Source organism: Procambarus clarkii, chromosome 24 (genome assembly GCF_040958095.1).
Source record: "Procambarus clarkii isolate CNS0578487 chromosome 24, FALCON_Pclarkii_2.0, whole genome shotgun sequence".
NCBI lineage: Eukaryota > Metazoa > Arthropoda > Malacostraca > Decapoda > Cambaridae > Procambarus > Procambarus clarkii.
In genome coordinates, this window is record NC_091173.1 from 38,675,008 (window position 1) to 38,695,931 (window position 20,924).

At 43.1% G+C, this 20,924-nt stretch overlaps 1 protein-coding gene across 1 annotated transcript in view; it reads left to right on the forward strand.

The window, feature by feature from the left end:
• The first annotated feature begins 1,669 nt into the window (after window positions 1–1,669).
• LOC123761866 (thrombin inhibitor rhodniin) overlaps window positions 1,670–20,924 on the forward strand; it is a 61,984-nt gene continuing 42,729 nt past the window's right edge. Inside the window, exons 1-4 of the mRNA XM_045748089.2 lie at window positions 1,670–1,695; window positions 1,991–2,207; window positions 5,825–5,974; window positions 20,192–20,341. Of these exons, the coding sequence (XP_045604045.2) occupies window positions 2,138–2,207; window positions 5,825–5,974; window positions 20,192–20,341 (370 nt within the window). The 5' untranslated portion in view covers window positions 1,670–1,695; window positions 1,991–2,137. The remainder of the gene's footprint in view (window positions 1,696–1,990; window positions 2,208–5,824; window positions 5,975–20,191; window positions 20,342–20,924) is intronic.

The following is a 20,924-nucleotide window of genomic DNA, read 5'->3' on the forward strand; positions in this document are numbered from 1 at the left end:
ACATCCGGCAGGTAGTCTTCCCTCGACACTAAACATCTGGCAGGTAGTCTCCCCTCGACACTAAACATCCGGCAGGTAGTCTTCCCTCGACACTAAACATCTGGCAGGTAGTCTCCCCTCGACACTAAACATCCGGCAGGTAGTCTTCCCTCGACACTAAACATCCGGCAGGTAGTCTTCCCTCGACACTAAACATCCGGCAGGTAGTCTTCCCTGGACACTATTCTGACCTCCAATAAGTATACTGTATCCAGCAAGTATACTTACCTCCAGTAGGTATACTTACCTCCAGTAGGTATACTTACCTCCAGTAAGAATACTGTATCACAGAATGTATACTGACTTCATGTAAGCAATTATACTGTAATACAGTAAGTATACTGACGTCCAGTAAGTATTGTGTAATGTAGTAAGTATTCTGTAATCTGAACCAGTTCAGGTTTATAGTAATTTCTCGGTTGATAAACTGAGGCAACGGCAGCACCCGGTTGATGTACACTGAGGCAACGGCAGCACCTGGTTGATGTACACTGAGGCAACGGCAGCACCTGGTTGATATACATTGAGGCAACGGCAGCACCCGGTTGATGTACACTGAGGCAACGGCAGCACCTGGTTGATATACATTGAGGCAACGGCAGCACCCGGTTGATGCACACTGAGGCAACGGCAGCACCTGGTTGATGCACACTGAGGCAACGGCAGCACCCGGTTGATATACACTGAGGCAACGGCAGCACCCGGTTGATATACACTGAGGCAACGGCAGCACCCGGTTGATGCACACTGAGGCAACGGCAGCACCCGGTTGATGCACACTGAGGCAACGGCAGCACCCGGTTGATATACACTGAGGCAACGGCAGCACCCGGTTGATATACACTGAGGCAACGGCAGCACCCGGTTGATATACACTGAGACAACGGCAGCACCAGGTTGATATACACTGAGGCAACGGAAGCACCAGGTTGATATACACTGAGGCAACGGCAGCACCCGGTTGATATACACTGAGACAACGGAAGCACCCGGTTGATATACACTGAGGCAACGGAAGCACCAGGTTGATATACACTGAGGCAACGGAAGCACCAGGTTGATATACACTGAGACAACGGCAGCACCAGGTTGATATACACTGAGACAACGGAAGCACCAGGTTGATATACACTGAGACAACGGCAGCACCAGGTTGATATACACTGAGACAACGGAAGCACCAGGTTGATATACACTGAGACAACGGCAGCACCAGGTTGATATACACTGAGACAACGGCAGCACCAGGTTGATATACACTGAGACAACGGAAGCACCAGGTTGATATACACTGAGACAACGGAAGCACCAGGTTGATATACACTGAGACAACGGAAGCACCAGGTTGATATACACTGAGACAACGGAAGCACCAGGTTGATATACACTGAGACAACGGAAGCACCTCTTTGTTTGACATTTCTAATAAACGAAAAGCGGAACAAATGAATGCAAATTTCATACAATCTTTCAGAAAAACATCATCTTCACAGAGACACAACTAGCCTTGAGAAGTTAAAGAGGAAGATCAGTGTGACGTGAGAACAATGTGGGACATTACCGTTGTGACGTCTGGCAACTCTTCCTCCGGATCTTATATGAGAGCTGGAGATCCCGCCCACACACCAGTGTCAGACTTGTTGTCTCCGGAGGAAGGTGAGCTATGTTCTTCTTTTTAACGGAGTGTTCACACTCTATACATACTGAGATACAATTATCAGCATATAGTAAAGATAGCTAGAGTAGTAATGGGATAGTGGTGAGAGAAGCAGTGTTAATGGTAGTGGTGAGAGAAGCAGTGTTAATGGTAGTGGTGAGAGAAGCAGTGTTAATGGTAGTGGTGAGAGAAGCAGTGTTAATGGTAGTGGTGGTAGAGACACTCCACCTAACATGTCTGAGATTCTTGAGTGTGGTAGCAACATGAGCCCATTGTCCTATTTTTCCTCCCAAGGTTCCGATCTGCCAGGTGTTGAAGACCACGTGCTGAAGACCACGTGTTGAAGACCACGTGTTAAAGACCACTGCTGAAGACCACGTGTTGAAGACCACGTGTTAAAGACCACTGCTGAAGACGACGTGTTGAAGAGGCGTAGCAAGGATGCCATCACTGGTCGGGACCTCCGCCCTGCTTGTCCTGGTGACTTGTTCATCTTATGGTCAAGTTGTTCGTAAGTTGCCTGTTGTTGTTGTTTCTTAGTTGTTGTGCTTCACATGTTTGTTGTTTGTTGTTTGTGTCACGTGGAGGGTGGGCCGGGGCTCTGCTAGCACTCAGCTGCTAGGGACTCAAAAGGCCATGTACTCAGCCCCTTCGACTCCCGGGATTCACCGGAGTCTCCTTGGTCACAAAGGAGAGGACCAACAATGCCCACCTCCGCAGGTCTTTGCCTCCACCACAAAAGGAGTGCCACTGATTCACCCTGGAAGCCCTTCAGTCAAACACGGGGGAACTACTGTTAACAGTTCCGGCCTAGACCCGTGGGGGAGTGAAGGAAGACTCAGGCTTACCTTATAACCATAACCTCCCTGAGTCTTGCCTGCCAGACAAAAAGGTTGCAGGAACTCCTTTCCTGCCTGTCTTCTCTATCTTCTTCTTAACAAGGTCGCCAGCTGGGTTATTATATCTGCACCCCAGCAATGCAGTTCAGTGGGTGTATTATATATTGTTTATAGCCAGAAGGTTGGTACTCCCATAGATCTGCTACTTGAATGTCGGCCCAGGGTACTCTCCCAGGAAGGTCTGTGGGGCTTTACCTCTCTCTAGCCACCACGTTAATAGTTGCCACCATTCAGGCACTGATACTGATCGGATGGCTAAGGGTACACTTTTATGTAAGTCTGTGCTGTCTTTACCACACTCCAGGCAATAAGAACTTCTATAGAGAACGTAGTGTTCCCTAGGTGGTACTATGATAACCTTCGTGTATGCTCATAGAGAAATATTATAAATGGAGGCACACTTAAACACAATGATAAAAGTGTGAATTTACTGATGCAAATTACATGATCACACGTACAATCAGAAGTAATACATGAATATGAAAATAAGGATAATAAGTCTGGAGATCGTCAGCCTCTTCTTCCACGACCTCCAACACTCCTTCAACTGGGCAGAAAGACAGGAGTCCCACACTCTCTCACAGGAGGGCCTCTTCACCACGTCGGCGCCTCTTCTTCACTGTCCTGCCATCCATCCATACACACTATCCTCTCTGACAGTCCTGGACACAAGCTGCCTTGCAGCCTATTCTACTACTAAAGTATTAATGTCCTATTGCCACATATATAAGTAAATATTGTGGCCTAACTAGCCTACTCACACAAGGGGTAATGGGAGGGAAAATGATCTACCTTACATTCCTGGCTCACGACGCCTGTCCCTCGATGGTGTGAGGTTCCCACGCTTCCTGAGTCGATCCTCGACGATCCAGGAACTTCCACAGGTCCTCAGGTGTCGTGGAGCCTTCGCGTCGTCGCCGTTCCAATCCCTGAGATTCAGCTACCCCAATCCTGGTTCATCGATAGGCGCTGAGCTAACCACTAATTTCCCACACTCGCCCCTTCCACAAGGCGTTGCTCCTTGTCCTAGGCACGGTGTCGTCCTTCCAAAACCCTCAGTGGATGTGACCCTGTCACAGCTAGGCTTGCCCGCCACACCTTTTCAGACCCTCAACGTCCAGCGTCGCCGCCCAGCGTCGTCGCCGAATATTTTCCAAGTTTGGCACTCTTTCGCTCAATAAACTTGGTTCCTTTTTGCTTCCCGGAAGCGCGGGGTCTCCAATATATCCGATGGGCTGCGATAGCCTGCACTAATCCACTAAGAAAGGCTTGTAGAGCCTCTAATCCTTGAGAGCTAACCGAGGTGCGTCCTGTCGCTTCCAAGGTCAGGTCAACTCTGACGTTGGCGCCGCCCGGGGCACTCGGTGACGTCACGGCGGGCCCTGATTGGTCGCCCGGGACCTAAGTCGGCCAATCCGCGATCGGCTAGTGTCCCTTCCAAAAGGTCATATCTGCATTAGGGGATACTCTTTCATTTTATATCAGGGCGCCAATTTCCCCTTTTTACAACTTATAATGTAACGTTTTCCCTTAACTGGCAGCCGGTCTGGTCGCCACATATATCAATAGACTCCCTGAACCTCAGAGAATCAGTAGGGAGAGCTGATATGACTCTTAAAGCCGGCCAACGAAAAAATATAGGAGAGGGCACCGTAACAGTTGTTATGCTTCACTTGACTTTTGTTGTGCTTCACGTGTTTGTTGTTTGTTGGGTGTTATGCTTCACATGTTTGTTGTTTGTTGGTTGTTATGCTTCACATGTTTGTTGTTTGTTGGTTGTTATGCTTCACATGTTGGTTGTTTGTTGGGTGTTGTGCTTCACATGTTGGTTGTTTGTTGGGTGTTGTGCTTCACATGTTGGTTGTTTGTTGGGTGTTATGCTTCACGTGTTTGTTGTTTGTTGGGTGTTGTGCTTCACATGTTGGTTGTTTGTTGGGTGTTGTGCTTCACATGTTGGTTGTTTGTTGGGTGTTATGCTTCACATGTTGGTTGTTTGTTGGGTGTTGTGCTTCACGTGTTTGTTGTTTGTTGGGTGTTGTGCTTCACATGTTGGTTGTTTGTTGGGTGTTGTGCTTCACGTGTTTGTTGTTTGTTGGGTGTTGTGCTTCACGTGTTTGTTGTTTGTTGGGTGTTGTGCTTCACATGTTGGTTGTTTGTTGGGTGTTGTGCTTCACGTGTTTGTTGTTTGTTGGGTGTTGTGCTTCACATGTTGGTTGTTTGTTGGGTGTTGTGCTTCACATGTTGGTTGTTTGTTGGGTGTTGTGCTTCACATGTTGGTTGTTTGTTGGGTGTTGTGCTTCACATGTTGGTTGTTTGCTAGTTGTTATGCTTCACATGACTTTTGTTGTGCTTCACATGTTTGGTGTTTGTTGGTTGTGTTTCACATATTTGTTTGTTGTTTTGCATCAGATGTTTGTAGTCGGTAGTTGGTGTGCTTCACATTTTTTTGTTGTTGGTTAATTGTACAAGTCGACCTGAAGCTCCCGGTTGTACAGTCGGATTCGTTCTCGACCCAAAATCGAGAATTCCGGGTTCGAATCCCGGGCGGGACAGAAATGGTTTGGCACATTTCCATTCACCTAATACACTGTTCACCTAGCAGTGAGTAGGTACTCAGGAGTTAGACAGCTTGTTGTTGGGGGTCATCCTGGGCGGGGTACAGGATGAGGAAGTAGAGGCCAATGATGACTCTCACTCCTCTAATATGGTCCAAATTTTTCTTCCCATTTCACTGTCATTTTTCTGCTTATTAATGATCAGTGTTTTGTGACAGTAAATATGAATGTTTTTACGTTACATTTTCATAATAAACTTTAATATGTAGAATACATTACAAAACAATTGTTTTTAATTGCAAGTGACTTCTGAACAAATTGTAATTTATTTATTTATTTATACTTATTTATATATACAAGAGTTGTTATAATCTTGTACTGCCACTAGCATGCATAGTGTCTTGGGCAGATCCTTAATCCTAATTTTCCCAGGAATACGACCTGCCAAATCGTTTAACAACCAGGTACCAATTCACTGCTGGGTGAACAGAGGCTACAGTTAAGGATTGGCGTCCAACCAATCCTCTTCAGCCAGGATACGAACCCTGGCCAAATTGCTCGCGAAGCGCCGGGCGAGTGTTTGGCCACTGCACAATGGGGATTAAACACGTGTATAAATATACCACATCTTCGTCAATCCCAGACCATGTCACAGTAATGAATTTTCAAAACAGAGCCAACGAGCACCATCTGCACTGCCCTCTGCGTCAACGAGAAGAAGCCAGTCTGTGGCTCAAACCATGTCACCTACGACAATGACTGCCTGCTGCTTAAAGCTGCCTGTGTTAACCATGGCCTGAGGAAGCTGCATGATGGCCCTTGCAGTGAGTACTTTTATTCTTTATCGTATCTTTATGTGTATTAAATGGCGTGCACTGACATCAAGATGTAATTAAGAATAACGTCGCAGGTGTTAGACATTGAGAAACTAAGTCTTTGAGAATGTGAGGGGAGACCTTACGGATCGCATCACTAGGAGTCAGACCCAAATGAAAATTAAAAATGAACTTTGGAGAATTAATTTTTAATCTTCCTGCTTCAGTGAAGAAAAACATATGGAATATCGAGAAGATTCGTGCCAGAATCATAAATCTAAAACTTTCTGTTGTTTTCAATGAAATATGTTTAAGAGAGACTGCTACCAAAATATACTAATATATATATATATATATATATATATATATATATATATATATATATATATATATATATATATATATATATATATATATATATATATATATATATATATATATATATATATATATATATAACTGAAAAACTCACACCCCAGAAGTGACTCGAACCCATGCTGCCAGGAGCAATGCAACTGGTATGTACAGGACACCTTAATCCGCTCGACCATCACGACCGGACATAAGGAGGTGATAGCCGAATCTATTTGAACCACCACCCCCTGCCGGCACTCAAATGGTAATCTTGGGCATAGTATTTTATCAAATCACCTCATTCTTTGGGGCACACATGAGGAACACAAATGCGAACAAGCCTGAATGGTCCCCAGGACTATATGCAACTGAAAACTCACACCCCGGAAGTGACTCGAATCCATAATGCCAGGAGCAAAGCAACTGGTATGTACAGGGCATCTTAATCTATTCGACCATCACGACCGGACATAAGGAGGTGATAGCCGAATCTATTTGAACCCCCCCCCCCCCCCCGCCGGCACTCGGATGGTAATCTTGGGCATAGTATTTTATCAGATCACCTTATTCTTTGGGGCACACATGAGGAAAACAAATGCGAACAAGCCTGAATGGTCCCCAGGACTATATGCAACTGAAAACTCACACCCCAGAAGTGTGCTGCTCCTGGCACTATGGGTTTGAGTCACTGAGGTTGCATGGATGAAACGCCATGCAACCTCTGAAGAGAAAACTAACACAACACCTGTACCTCCTATTAGACTATTTTACAGGAACTTCTTTTCCACAGCTCATAAAACGGAGGAAAGATATTAATAGGAACGTTATCCCTATAGACAAAAATCAGAAGATACAATTGACGATTTACTATAAAACCAAAAAAACGCCCAACCTACTCATGAGAAACTCTCCAGACACAAAGCAGAACGCTTTTAAAGAGACCAACGTCGTCTATGCCTTCAAATGCCCACTTGGGGACTGTAAGCCTCAAAGAACTCAGTATATAGGCTAGACAACAACATCTCTTTCCAGGTGATTAACGATGCATAAGCAACAGGGCTCCATTAAGGAACATATAATCTCTTCCCACAACCAGACCATCACCAGAGAAGTCTTAACAAACAAGACAGAAATCATCGATAGATACAGCGATATCAGGCAGCTTGACATCTGCGAGGCACTACACATCAAGAAGTCAACACCAGCAATCAACAGCCAATTAATGCACAACTATATTTTACCCACTTCAAGACTCCGCACCAATATTGAAGCATCAAGAAATATGGGCCAATAGGCCCTTTGCAGTTACTTTCATTCTTCCCTTTAATTTACCCAATGTATACCCATTGCACCGTGTTCTGTCTTGTGTTGAAAGTTTTGCTCACCTCATCCAAAACTTGTAACATATCACCTCACCCAAATGCGGGTATATAAGATGAAAGTTGTTTAAATGATAGCATAGTAGAACTCTAGTGTTTGCAGGTTATAGTTGTGTGTGTGTGAACTAAAGTCTTTGAAAATGTAATAAGTTATGACGAAACGCGTTCAAGTGTCTCGTAAGACTAGAAATAAAAATGAATTTTGGAGAATTGATTTTTCAGTTACCATCTACAGTGAAAAGAAACATAAGAAATATTGAGAAAATTCATGTTAGAATTATTAATCTTACTTTTTTGGTCACATTTAATAATATATATATATATATATGTCGTACCTAGTAGCCAGAACGCACTTCTCAGGCTACTACGCAAGGCCCAATTTGCCTAATAAGCCTAGTTTTCATGAATTAATTGTTTTTCGACTACCTAACCTACCTAACCTAACCTAACCTAACTTTTTCGGCTTCCTAACCTAACCTAACCTATAAAGATAGGTTAGGTTAGGTTAGGTAGGGTTGGTTAGGTTCAGTCGTATATCTACGTTAATTTTAACTCCAATAAAAAAAATTGACTTCATACATAATGAAATGGGTAGCTTTATCATTTCATCAGAAAAAAGTTAGAGTAAATATATTAATTCAGGAAAACTTGGCTTATTAGGCAAATCGGGCCTTGCATAGTATGCCGAGAAGTGCATTCTGGCTACTAGGTACGACATATATATATATATATATATATATATATATATATATATATATATATATATATATATATATATATATATATATATATATATATATATATATATATATATATATATATATATATGTCGTACCTAGTAGCCAGAACTCACTTCTCAGCCTACTATGCAAGGCCCGATTTGCCTAATAAGCCAAGTTTTCATGAATTAATTGTTTTTCGACGACCTAACCTACCTAACCTAACCTAACCTAACTTTTTCGGCTACCTAACCTAACCTAACCTAAAAAGATAGGTTAGGTTAGGTTAGGTTAGGTTGGGTTGGTTAGGTTAGGTCATATATCTATGTTAATTTTAACTCCAATAAAAAAAAATTGACCTCATACATAATGAAATGGGTAGCTTTATCATTTCATAAGAAAACAATTAGAGAAAATATATTAACTCAGGAAAACTTGGGTTATTAGGCAAATCGGGCCTTGCATAGTATGCCGAGTACGACGTTCTGGCTACTAGGTACGATATATATATATATATATATATATATATATATATATATATATATATATATATATATATATATATATATATATATATATATATATATATATATATATATATATATATATAACTGAAAACTCACACCCCAGAATAGTCACAGGGGACCATTCTGGCTTGTTCGCATATATATATATATATATATATATATATGTCGTACCTAGTAGCCAGAACTCACTTTTTGGCCTACTATTCAAGGCCCGATTTGCCTAATAAGCCAAGTTTTCCTGAATTAATATATTTTTTCTAATTTTTTTCTTATGAAATGATAAAGCTACCCATTTCATTATGTGTGAGGTCATTTTTTTTTTATTGGAGTTAAAATTAACGTAGATATATGACCGAACCTAACCAACCCTACCTAACCTAACCTAACCTATCTTTATAGGTTAGGTTTGGTTAGGTAGCCGAAAAAGTTAGGTTAGGTTAGGTTAGGTAGGTTAGGTAGTCGAAAAACAATTAATTCATGAAAACTTGGCTTATTAGGCAAATCGGGCCTTGCATAGTAGGCTGAGAAGTGCGTTCTGGCTATTAGGTACGACATATATATATATATATATATATATATATATATATATATATATATATATATATATATATATATATATATATGTCGTACCTAATAGCCAGAACGCACTTCTCAGCCTACTATTCAAGGCCCGATTTGCCTAATAAGCCAAGTTTTCATGAATTAATGTTTTTTCGTCTACCTAACCTACCTAACCTAACCTAACCTAGCTTTTTTTGGCTACCTAACCTAACCTTACCTATAAATATAGGTTAGGTTAGGTTAGGTAGGGTTGGTTAGGTTCGGTCATATATCTACGTTAATTTTAACTCCAATAAAATAAAATTGACCTCATACATAGAGAAAAGGGTTGCTTTATCATTTCATAAGAAAAAAATTATAGTAAATATATTAATTCAGGAAAACTTGGCTTACTAGGCAAATCTGGCCTTGAATAGTAGGCTGAGAAGTGAGTTCTGGCTACTAGGTACGACATATATATATATATATATATATATATATATATATATATATATATATATATATATATATATATATATATATATATACATATATATATATATATATATATATATATATATATATATATACATATATATATATATATATATATATATATATATATATATATATGTCGTACCTAGTAGCCAGAACGCACTTCTCAGCCTACTATGCAAGGCTTGATTTTCCTAATAAGCCAAGTTTTCATGAATTAATTGTTTTTCGACTACCTACCCTACCTAACCTAACCTAACCTAACTTTTTCGGCTACCTAACCTAACCTAACCTAAAAAAATAGGTTAGGTTAGGTTAGGTAGGGTTGGTTAGGTTCGGTCATATATCTATGTTAATTTTAACTCCAATTAAAAAAATTTACCTCATACATAATGAAATGGGTAGCTTTATCATTTCATGAGAAAAAAATTAGAGAAAATATATTACTTCAGGAAAACTTGGCTTATTAGGCAAATCGGGCCATGCATAGTAGGCTGAGAAGTGCGTTCTGGCTACTAGGTACGACATATATATATATATATATATATATATATATGTAAGGGGTACTACCTCTGGTGCAAGTGTAAGGACCCATAGCCTCGGAGAAGAAAATAAAGAGTACTCAGAGAAGACCTTGTGAATTCTCACTGAACACTTTGATATTTTCTCTTCCTACCACCCCTATTCTTTTGGTATGTGTGTATATTTATCTAACTTTATTTGAAAATGTCATTACACAGAAATAGTTACAATATTGATTACATGCAGGGTACGAGGTTGCTTGTCACAAGTTGAATAGCTCCTCCAGCTCCTCAGATGGCGGGCAGGAACCATGGATGCAGTGAGCATTTCCTCTCTGGATTGCCACACTAAGGTGCTGAAAAAGAATACTGGCAGCTCTAGGGTCTCTAGTTGTTTCGATTAGCTTAGACCCCAAATCCTTCAAAAAGCTAGCAGCTCTTTTACCCCAGGCACCAAGTGTCTCTGAGGCAATGGGGACAAAATTGTAGTGGTGCTCAAGGTCTCTGTGTTTACGTGACTTGGCTGCTTCCCGGTGATTGGCAGTTCCTCCTGCTTGTGTAGCACTGAAGCCAACATAGGTATTGGGTAAAGTTGAAACGGAAGTGTAGTCCCACACCAACTGTCTACCATTCTTCCAGGGGTTCACCATGATTCCATCTGGGCGAACGACAGGCTCATCAGAGTTGCGGGACATTAGGTAACGGGGCTCTCTCTCTGCTGGACAACCGGCTGTGGTAAGGCTTCTTTTAATAATGTCATTGACCTCGCCGTGTCTTGCATGCCATCCTCCTGTCCTTTGGTAGAGAAGGCCTTGCCGTCCGTACCTGTCGGCCTCTGCCTCGCCGCAAATACACCTGTATTCGGTGTGAATTGGGGCAGCGAGGCGGAGAGCCACGGCAATTCGGAGGGCTTGCAGTGTGAGATGGGTGCCGGTTGCTGACATTGGGGTTGCTAATAGGAAATCACCTGCATGGGGAGCTGCTACAGCTCTAAGTCGGGCAGTGTCATGTGGTGTTGTCGCAGCTTCTAGCAAAGTCGCAGCTTCTTGGTCGGCAGTGAGGCGATTCCAGCTGGATTGCTTATGGGCTTCAGAAGGCGGTGGTTGGGGTGCTGGTCCTGCGAGAGAGACCCATTTGGTTGTGCAGTCTGTGAAGCTGGGATCATGTACCCCTGCCTGTTGAACTACATGCTCAGGTAGGATTTCCTTCACCAAGTTGTCAGACCCCACTGAAGAGGACAGGAACGCTGGTACAGAAATTTGTGTTGCTGTGCGCAAGCCAAGGCCCTCGAGTCTGACAGGAAGGGAGGCCTGTTTCCACTGTGAGTCGCTGAGGGAAAGATTGAGGGCTTTTTCTAGTGTTGATTTCAGCAAGCTGTCATACTCTTCTAATTTAAAATTGTTGAAAGATGGCGAACATCTTAGAAAGTAGGTCAGCCTGGGGAGGGACAAGCATCTGGTGATGAGGTAAAGTGCATCATGAGCATCGATGTCTTCAATCCTCTCGTTCATCCTCTTCAGGTCAGTGATCTTCTTACCAAGGACCCCGTCGATGGCATTCCTTCCAAGAGAAGCACCTAGGAGTGTGCTGTCCTCAGGGTTGGTTGTATGAATGTCAGGCAAAACAACCTTTATTTGCTCTATTATGTGCTGGTTGGTGGAGGTTATTTCGCATTTGGAAGGGTTCAGGGTGAGGCCTAGGCTTGCTCCTTGCTCCTGAATTATTCTTATGTCGTCCAAGAGTGAGGCTGGGGAGCCGGCTAGAGTACCATCGTCCAAAAACCAAATGTTGAGTTCACTGGACAGGTTATTGGCGACTTCCTTGATGACTAGGCAGAAAAGAAAAGGATCAAGGGGGTCACCCTGTTGGACACCTTTTTGTGATTCTATTTCATGTTCCCCAAATAGCAGAGTTAGATTCTTGCTGTAGCATTAGTTTACAAACGGGTAGAGGGAAGGAAAAAGGCGATGAACTGCACTGAGTACTGCATCCCTTATAACCAGATTGAAAGCATTTTTGAAGTCCTGCTTTATCAGGGCTTTTTCATCCGTAATGTTGGCAATGTAGGCTCTAACTGCATGAGCCGCTGCCTCACTCCTTTGGGGAATGCCAAACCCAAGCTGTTTTGGCTTCAGCATGTCGGTTGCTGCCTGACTAACTGCTCTAGCAGCAGCCTTAGCGACGAGACGCCGGAGTGAATTGCCCACAGCTATCGGTCTGATTCCTCCATCTTTTTTCCTCAGGGCACAGAGGGTAGCGCCAAAAAAGAGAGGCCGTATGATCTCTGGTATGTTGCCAACTAGACATGTGTTGGCGAATCTAGTTAGTTCCACCAGGAGGCCCTGTGCAATGTCTCTCAGTGCAGGGTTGAGCATTTGTTTGATGTGGTTGGGTCTTAGTCCTGTGAACCCACCTTCTGATCCTGGTGTATAGGATAAAGCTGCTTTATGCACCATGGATTCGAGCACACACAGGGGTTCTGCTCTGGTGACACCGACTAGCGGAACACTGTCGTCACGAGGAGCTCTGGGTGGGTGTTTTTCCCTCAGGGCTTGTGCTGTATGGGCATCCCTGGTGGCAACTGTGTCTTCACTGGTGATGATTCTGATCGCCCCTATTGTGTTGCCTTCTTCTATTTTCTTGCTGACTGTTGCTCTGATTTTGGATGCCTCGGTTCTTCTGTTGATACCTTTCCTGCGGTGGGTGTTTTTGGCACGGGAGGGGAGGGGTGCCTGGTTGTCCTCTCTAGGAAAACTATTTATAGCCATAATGACTGTAGAAGCTAGTGATTTGTCTCTCCTTGCAGGGACAGCTAGGCATATGTTTCCAAACAGGAGAAGGTTGCGCCATGCTTGGATGGTTCCGGGGGAGTCATTGACCTTTTTCAAGAGGCTGGATAGTTTGGCTGCTGCCTGGGGCCGGGCAGCTTTGGGGATGTGCTGCAAGGTTCCAACCGATGTTGCTTTGATGGCTTCTAGTAGGTTCTCAGTCGAAATGAAGCTGTTGGAGGTGTTTTCCCCGACTGCTGGAGCGGGGCCTTGATTGATACCCTCTTTGGGAGGGCGCCACATACCCGGACAATCGGTTCCGTTGTGAGCATGCTTGCGCACATCTCCGTTACGCTTGAGTCTCCACACCTTGTCGCACACTTGGCATGTGCCATACCTGTCGTCGAGTGATGGCTCCTCTTGGCTGAGAGAAGCCTGGCTGTCAGTCGTGACCTGCGACATCAGCGGGCGCTGGGCGGGCTCAGGGTGGGCGCTGGGCGGAAGTAGCGTGAGGGGGGGTGGACACAGGGAGGTAGCGGTCGCGGTTGGGGTGGGGCAGGGGGAGAGGGTGACTCTTGGGTTGGTTGACGGTACACACTAGCGGGTATGGGGAGGGGGGGGGGGTCAGAGGGGTGACACTAACATGTTTGTATAATTTCGTGATATATCACTGCACAATATAATCTGGTTCACTGTGGACTCGATGCACTTAAAACACGAAACCTGTTTCCCAAGAGCCGAGGTATCCATTTTTAAGGGATATTTTCATAAACACTTACACACTGGTCACCCCCTCCCCTCGACTGACCGCACAACAACACCCCATCCCCCAACCCCCCACCCACCACCACCATAACCGAGGGAGCCACTCAGGGCGCCATTGTTGGCCCACACTGCAGTTCAGACGATTCCACACTGCCAATCCATATGTTTGATTGTTTTTGGTTGCGATAGATCACCCTGGACACTTCCCGCCACTCTCACACCTTCCCAGAATGTTCACACTGCACACTGTTGAGTCTGGGCCCGGTGGGGTCAGGATGTCACAAGATAATGGCACATGGCTGGCAGAGCCTCCTCCCAGCGTCCGTTCCCTGTGGCGCCCACAGGGGATATAATATATATATATATAATATATATATATAATATATATATAATATATATATAATATATATATATATATATATATATATATATATATATATATATATATATATATATATATATTTTGTGACGGGAAAGTGTAGATGGTAATGCAGTCCTCACTTTGGCTGATGTTAATGCCCAATCACATTTAGAGAAAAAAAAAGAAAAAAAATGTTGAGTGCTTGGCTTGTTCCCTGTGATAAGTGAGAGGGAGGAACACATAAAACAAATCGTATAAAAAATGAAACTAATTTACTTTAAACACAAATAAAAGGAAAGACAAGTCCCATGGCAATGTACTGTGCAATAATAAAAAAAAACAGAGATAAATGTAAGAACACAATATAAAATAAAATGTAAGACAAAATAGTAAATGATGCTGAGAATATTGGCCTTGGCTGAGACCTCCCTTAGTATACAGAGCCAGAGAGATTAGTATGCCAGAGAGAGATGTCAACTCTTAGAGCACTAGGATATTCTGAAGTCCACAGCTCGTGTGTGGCTACTTATATGGGGGTGTAGATGGCGCTGGCGTCGAGTACAGTCGTTGATCCACCAATCGGGAAGCGCGCTGGCCTGGAGTGGTAGTTCGGTGGTTGATGATGGTGGCGAGCCAGTAGGAGGGAGTGTAGAGTGGAGCGAGTTTAGGGTACGTTTTACCCCCTGGTCAAAACGTTTTGCGCTACTGGTATACGTATCTTGAAGGTAGCATCTTATTGTTGTATATATATGAGTAACTTTAAGTAGGTAAGAGCAGGCTCAATCTCTCTTGAAAGAGATTACCGTCACAACTCTCCCCCGAAGCCTGCTCCTACGGGTTAAGTTATTCCTTCAGATGGTAGGGTGGTATGTGTAGCTGCCTCTACCTCATAGACTCTGGAGAGAGCGTCTGCTATGATGTTGTCAGAACCCTTGATGTAGAAGATCTCCAGGTTGAAATTCTGCAGATACAAAGCCCATCGTAGAAGTCGTTGATTGTTGAATTGGGCTTGCTGCAAGAAGCGTAGGACTGTGTCCGAGTAGATGGTGGTAAACCGAGCACCTTGTAGGTAAGACTCAAAGTGCTGTAAGTTCAGGACGATGGAGAGAAGTTCCTTTTCGATAGTGCTGTAGTTCTTTTGGTGTGGCTTCAACTTGTAGCTGTAGTAGCTAACAGGAAGAACCTCCTCGCCTCGATGTTGCATCAGGACGCCCCCGATGCCGGTGCCACTGGCGTCGACATGGAGGATGAAAGGCTTCGTGATATCTGGCGAGGCGAGAAGGGGATTAGAACAGAGCAGAGATTTTAGTAGTTCAAAAGCAATGGTTTGCTGAATGGTCCAATGATACCGTTGCTTGGGGCTGGTTAGAGTGATCAATGGTGTCACTACCATACTAAAATTCTTCACAAACCTACGGTAGTAGGAGGCAAGACCAAGGAAGCAGGAGGCAAGACCAAGGAAGCGCAGGAGCTGCTTCCTGGTGGTAGGCTGTGGGTAATGCTGGATGGCGTGAGTGTGTATGTTTAACGGAGCTATGCTGCCACTCCCTATCACATGACCAAGATAACGCACTTTACCTTTAGCAAAGGTGGACTTGCCCAAGTTGATGGTGAGGCCAGCTGTCAGGAGCTTGGCGAACAATCGATGCAGCTGGAGCAGATGTTCGTTCCAGGTGTTAGTTGCCACAACGATATCATCCAAGTAGGCGTAGGTGTGATCTAAGCCCTGGATGACATGGTTGACAGCTCGCTGGAAGGTGGCCGGGGCATTACATAGTCCAAATGGAAGGCGTTCATATCTGTAAAGGCCAAAAGGAGTGGTGAAGGCAGATATTTCCTTAGCTCGCTCTGTCAAACACACTTGGTAGTATCCCTTGAGAGAGTCTAGTTGGGATAAATACCGAGCATTACCAATGGCGTCAAGGATGTCATCTATTCTAAGTAATGGGTAAGCATCCTTGACAGTCACAAGATTCAATTTCCTGTAGTCGGTACACAGCCTCACTTTACCTTGCGGTTTCGGCACCAAGATGCAGGGTGAGGCCCAAGGGGACTCACAAGGGGTGGCCAGCCCATGATCCAGGAGGTACTGTACTTCAGCACGCATAACTTCCTTTTTGCTCGGGCTGATTTGGTAGAAAGGTTGACGAATCGGCCGGGTGTCAGGAAGTAGTTGGATGTCGTGCTGAACCACATTACACTCCTGTGGATCATCACTGAACAACTTCTGATGTTCCTTGAAGATTTTGATGAGAGGAACACTATTACAGTCCTGCAAATATTTATGAAGATCAGTTAGGATTTCCGAGTTGGAAGGCACTGACTCAGAGTTAGTGCTGGAAGGAGAAGCAGAGAAGGTCTCACTGTGGAGGTATGGACCTTGAAAAGTGAACAATGATACTAACACAGTGGGGGTAGTACCTTGATACTGCTTCAGGAGGTTGACGTGGCATAACTGGGTCTTCCGCCGCCTATCTGGAGTCTCAAGAACGTAGTTGTGGTTGTTTCTGCACTCCTTGATACGGTAGGGTCCTGAAAACTTGTTTTGCAATGGAGAACCTGGGATCGGAAAATATGCTAGAACGAAGTCTCCTGGTTGAAATTTCCTAATTTTACTACGAGGTCAAAATGAGTCGTCATTTTATCTTGAGCTTTTAGCAAATTGGTGTTGGAAAATTTACGCACTCTCTCGAGAATGTGTTTTAAGTTTTGAAGAAACTGGGGCACATGCAAAGGGTCACTGAAGGTGGCATTACGTAGAGAGTCTTTGAAAGCTTTAAGAGGAGTACGGCACTTACGTCCGTAGAGCATCTCATAAGGAGATACTCCTAGAGACTCATTTGGGAGACTTCTGAAAGTGCACATGATAAGGTCAAGTTGTTTGTCCCAATCTTTCATGGTTTCATTGCAAAATTTCTTTAGGAGTGATTTAAGCATTTGATGACTACGTTCAAGAGAACCCTGTGAAGCAGGATGATAGGGGCTGGACAATACCTGAGTAATGTCGAATTCTTCCAGTGTCTTCTTGAAGAGTTCACTGGTGAAGTTGGTGCCACAGTCACTTTGAACCTCTTGGAAATCCATACTGGGTGAAGATCTTCAATAGTTGTTTCACCACAGTAGCAGCCGTAATGTTCTTTACGGGAAATGCTATGGGGAATCTGGTGGTAGGACACAGGATAGTTAGTATATAGGCGTTGCCAGAACTGATCCAGAGTAAAGGATCAACATAGTCTATGATGAGCCTGTGGAAAGGTTCCGAAGGCACTGGGATAGGAGTTAACAGAGCCTTGGGAATAGAGATGTTAGGTTTACCTGCCATCTGACATGTATGCCACTGCTGTACATAGATTTTCACATCTTTAACCATACCTGGCCAGTAATAGTCTTGTCTGATGGCGTGATAGGTCTTATTAATACCGTAGTGAGAAAGTGCTCCATGGGCCAGGTGTAGAATCTCGGGCCGCAGGCTGGTGGGAACAACTAGTTGGTCGGCATTGGCCCACTCGTCATCCTCCGTCAGCTTACTGGGTCTGCACCTGCGGTAGTACCTCCGTTCTCTAAGAAGAACCCAGGGATACTGTCAGGTTGAGTCTCGGCCTGGAAGAATAATGGTGTTAATGAAGGATCCTCCCTCTGTAACTTACGGAACTCCAACATAGTACGATTCAGTGGTAGGTTCGGATGGTCTTAAGGGACAGCTGATGTAGTAGAGTCAGCTGGTTGCCGCGTGTTGCTTGTGCACGGGTTGTCTCCAAAACCGGAGGAGAGACGTCATCACTTTCTTGGACCTCCGGTGTAACATACTGCAAGATGGGGTCTACCACGACTGAGTCACATACCTGGGGTTTGTCCATGAAGATTAAGTTGGAAGGTTGCAGATCTTCGGCCAAGTCATTGCCCAGGAGAAGTTGCACTCCAGACATGGGAAAAGGCTTTTCCCTGATAGCGACTTGGACTTCACCGGTCACGAAAGGACAATCCAGGTGGACTCGGGCGAGTGGATATGGAGTGGTAGCAGTGAGGTCAGTGATAAGGACGGTTTCCCCGGTGTAGGTGATGTTAGGCACAGCTGATTTCAAAATGATAGGCTGAAGAGCAACCGTGTTCTGGCTACCTAGTAGCCAGAACGCACTTCTCAGCCTACTATGCAAGGCCCGATTTGCCTAATAAGCCAAGTTTTCATGAATTAATTATTTTTCGACTACCTAACCTACGTAACCTAACCTAACCTAACTTTTTCGGCTACCTAACCTAACCTAACCTACAAAGATAGGTTAGGTTAGGTTAGGTTAGGTAGGGTTGGTTAGGTTCTGTCATATATCTACGTTAATTTTAACTCTAATAATTTTTTTTTTACCTCATACATAATGAAATGGGTAACTCTATCATTGCATAAGAAAAAAATTAGAGAAAATATATTAATATAGGAAAACTTGGCTTATTAGGCAAATTGGGCCTTGCATAGTAGGCCAAAAAGTGCGTTCTGGCTACTAGGTACGACATATGTATATATATATATATATATATATATATATATATATATATATATATATATATATATATATATATATATATATATATATATATATATATATATATATATACATATGTCGTACCTAGTAGCCAGGAACGCACTTCTCAGCCTACTATGCAAGGCCCTATTTGCCTAATAAGCCAAGTTTTCATGAATTAATTGTTTTTCGACTACCTAACCTAACCTAACTTTTCCGGCTACCTAACTGAACCTAACCTATAAAGATAGGTTAGGTTAGGTTAGGTAGGGTTGGTTTGGTTCGGTCATATATCTACGTTAATTTTAACTCCAATAAAAAAAAATTGACCTCATACATCATGAAATGGGTAGCTTTATCATTTCATAAGAAAAAAATTTGAGAATATATATTAATTCATGAAAACTTGGTTCTTGACCGATTGCTTTGAAATGTTGACGCAACGTTCCACTCGAATACACACGTATTTTTTTATACCTACTATATAGTTGCCACACATGTAACAGGTAAAATATTGCTTTTTTGAAAAACAGCGGCATCTGTTGCAAGTAATAGCAACACACTCTGTTCTAAATATACTACGATTCAATTTCAATGTTTTCTATTGCATTAATAGATTAAATTTTCATAAATTTTGATTTATTTTCATTTTGATTTATTTATTTTGTGTGACATTGCGTTGGAATTGAGCTGTGTTGTTTACCATAAAATTAATTTCGTATGTTTAAGTATAGATGCCACACCTGTAGCAGGTTAAAACATTTTTTTTAAGAAACAGCGCCATCTGTTGCACATAAGAACAACACACGCTACTTTAAATATCTTACAATTTTATTTCAGTGTTTTTCGATTACATTGACAAATTGGATTTTCATAAATTTTTATTTATTTTCATTTTGATTTAATTATTTTGTGTGACATTGCGTTAGAATTGAGCTGTGTTGTTTACCATACCGTTCATTTCTTGAATATAGTTTACTTATTTTTTCATAGTTTTTCATTTCATTTGTTAACTGTTTTTTTATGAGTGTATGGAACATGAGATCATTTGATGTTCCCATCAAATGTGTGTGTGTGTGTGTGTGTGTGTGTGTGTGTAAATCACGAAAATTAACACGTGAGGAAAAATGTGACAGTGTCAGACCACAGAGGAAGAATTGAAGCAGGAATTTCCTTAAGTAATTTCCAGAAGTAATGAAGATATTCCCTCTGAAGATGTATAATAAATATGCCACATCTTCGTCACTCCCAAACCATGTCTCATTAATGTCTTTTCAAAACAGAGCCAACGAGCAACATCTGCACTGCTTTCTGCCCCAACGTGAAGAAGCCAGTCTGTGGCTCTGACAATATCACCTACGACAATGACTGCCTGCTGCGTAAAGCTGCCTGTGTCAACCGTGGCCTGAGGAAGCTGCATAATGGCCCTTGCCGTGAGTACTTTTATACAAGGTCGTACTTTCATGTGCATTAATTGATGGTGTGGCAATGGGGTCCCCATTGGGGGGGGGGTCTTGTTCTCCCAGGTATTCATGTCTCATGTTGAGTCGTCCATCGTGTTGAGGGAAGGTCTGAACCCTTGTATCTATTGCAGATACTTCGACGATATATTCGTTTGTGTTGACAATGATAACGCATTGGTGAGGCGTTGCGGCATGATACAAGACTTCTCAGGGTTGAAGTTCAATGTTGAGAAAAGTGATAGAGGCAGAATTCCATTCGTCGATGTTCTCGTTGTCGGTAATTCGGGTAGGTTCATGACTGATGTATACGATAAACCAACCGATGCAGATAAATGTAAGAACGGTAAGAGTGAAAGCACTGACAGGTATAAGAGAAGCAGCATCAACGCATATGTAGGTCGTGCAATACGTACATGCTCTTCTTGGAAGCTCTTGAACCGCGAACTTCAACGAATCCGCCAAATTATTGTGAACAACGATTACAGCAATACAGAATTCGACGAAACCGTAAGTATGAAGCTAGGCTGCCATCTGACTGAGGATAATCAGGCCC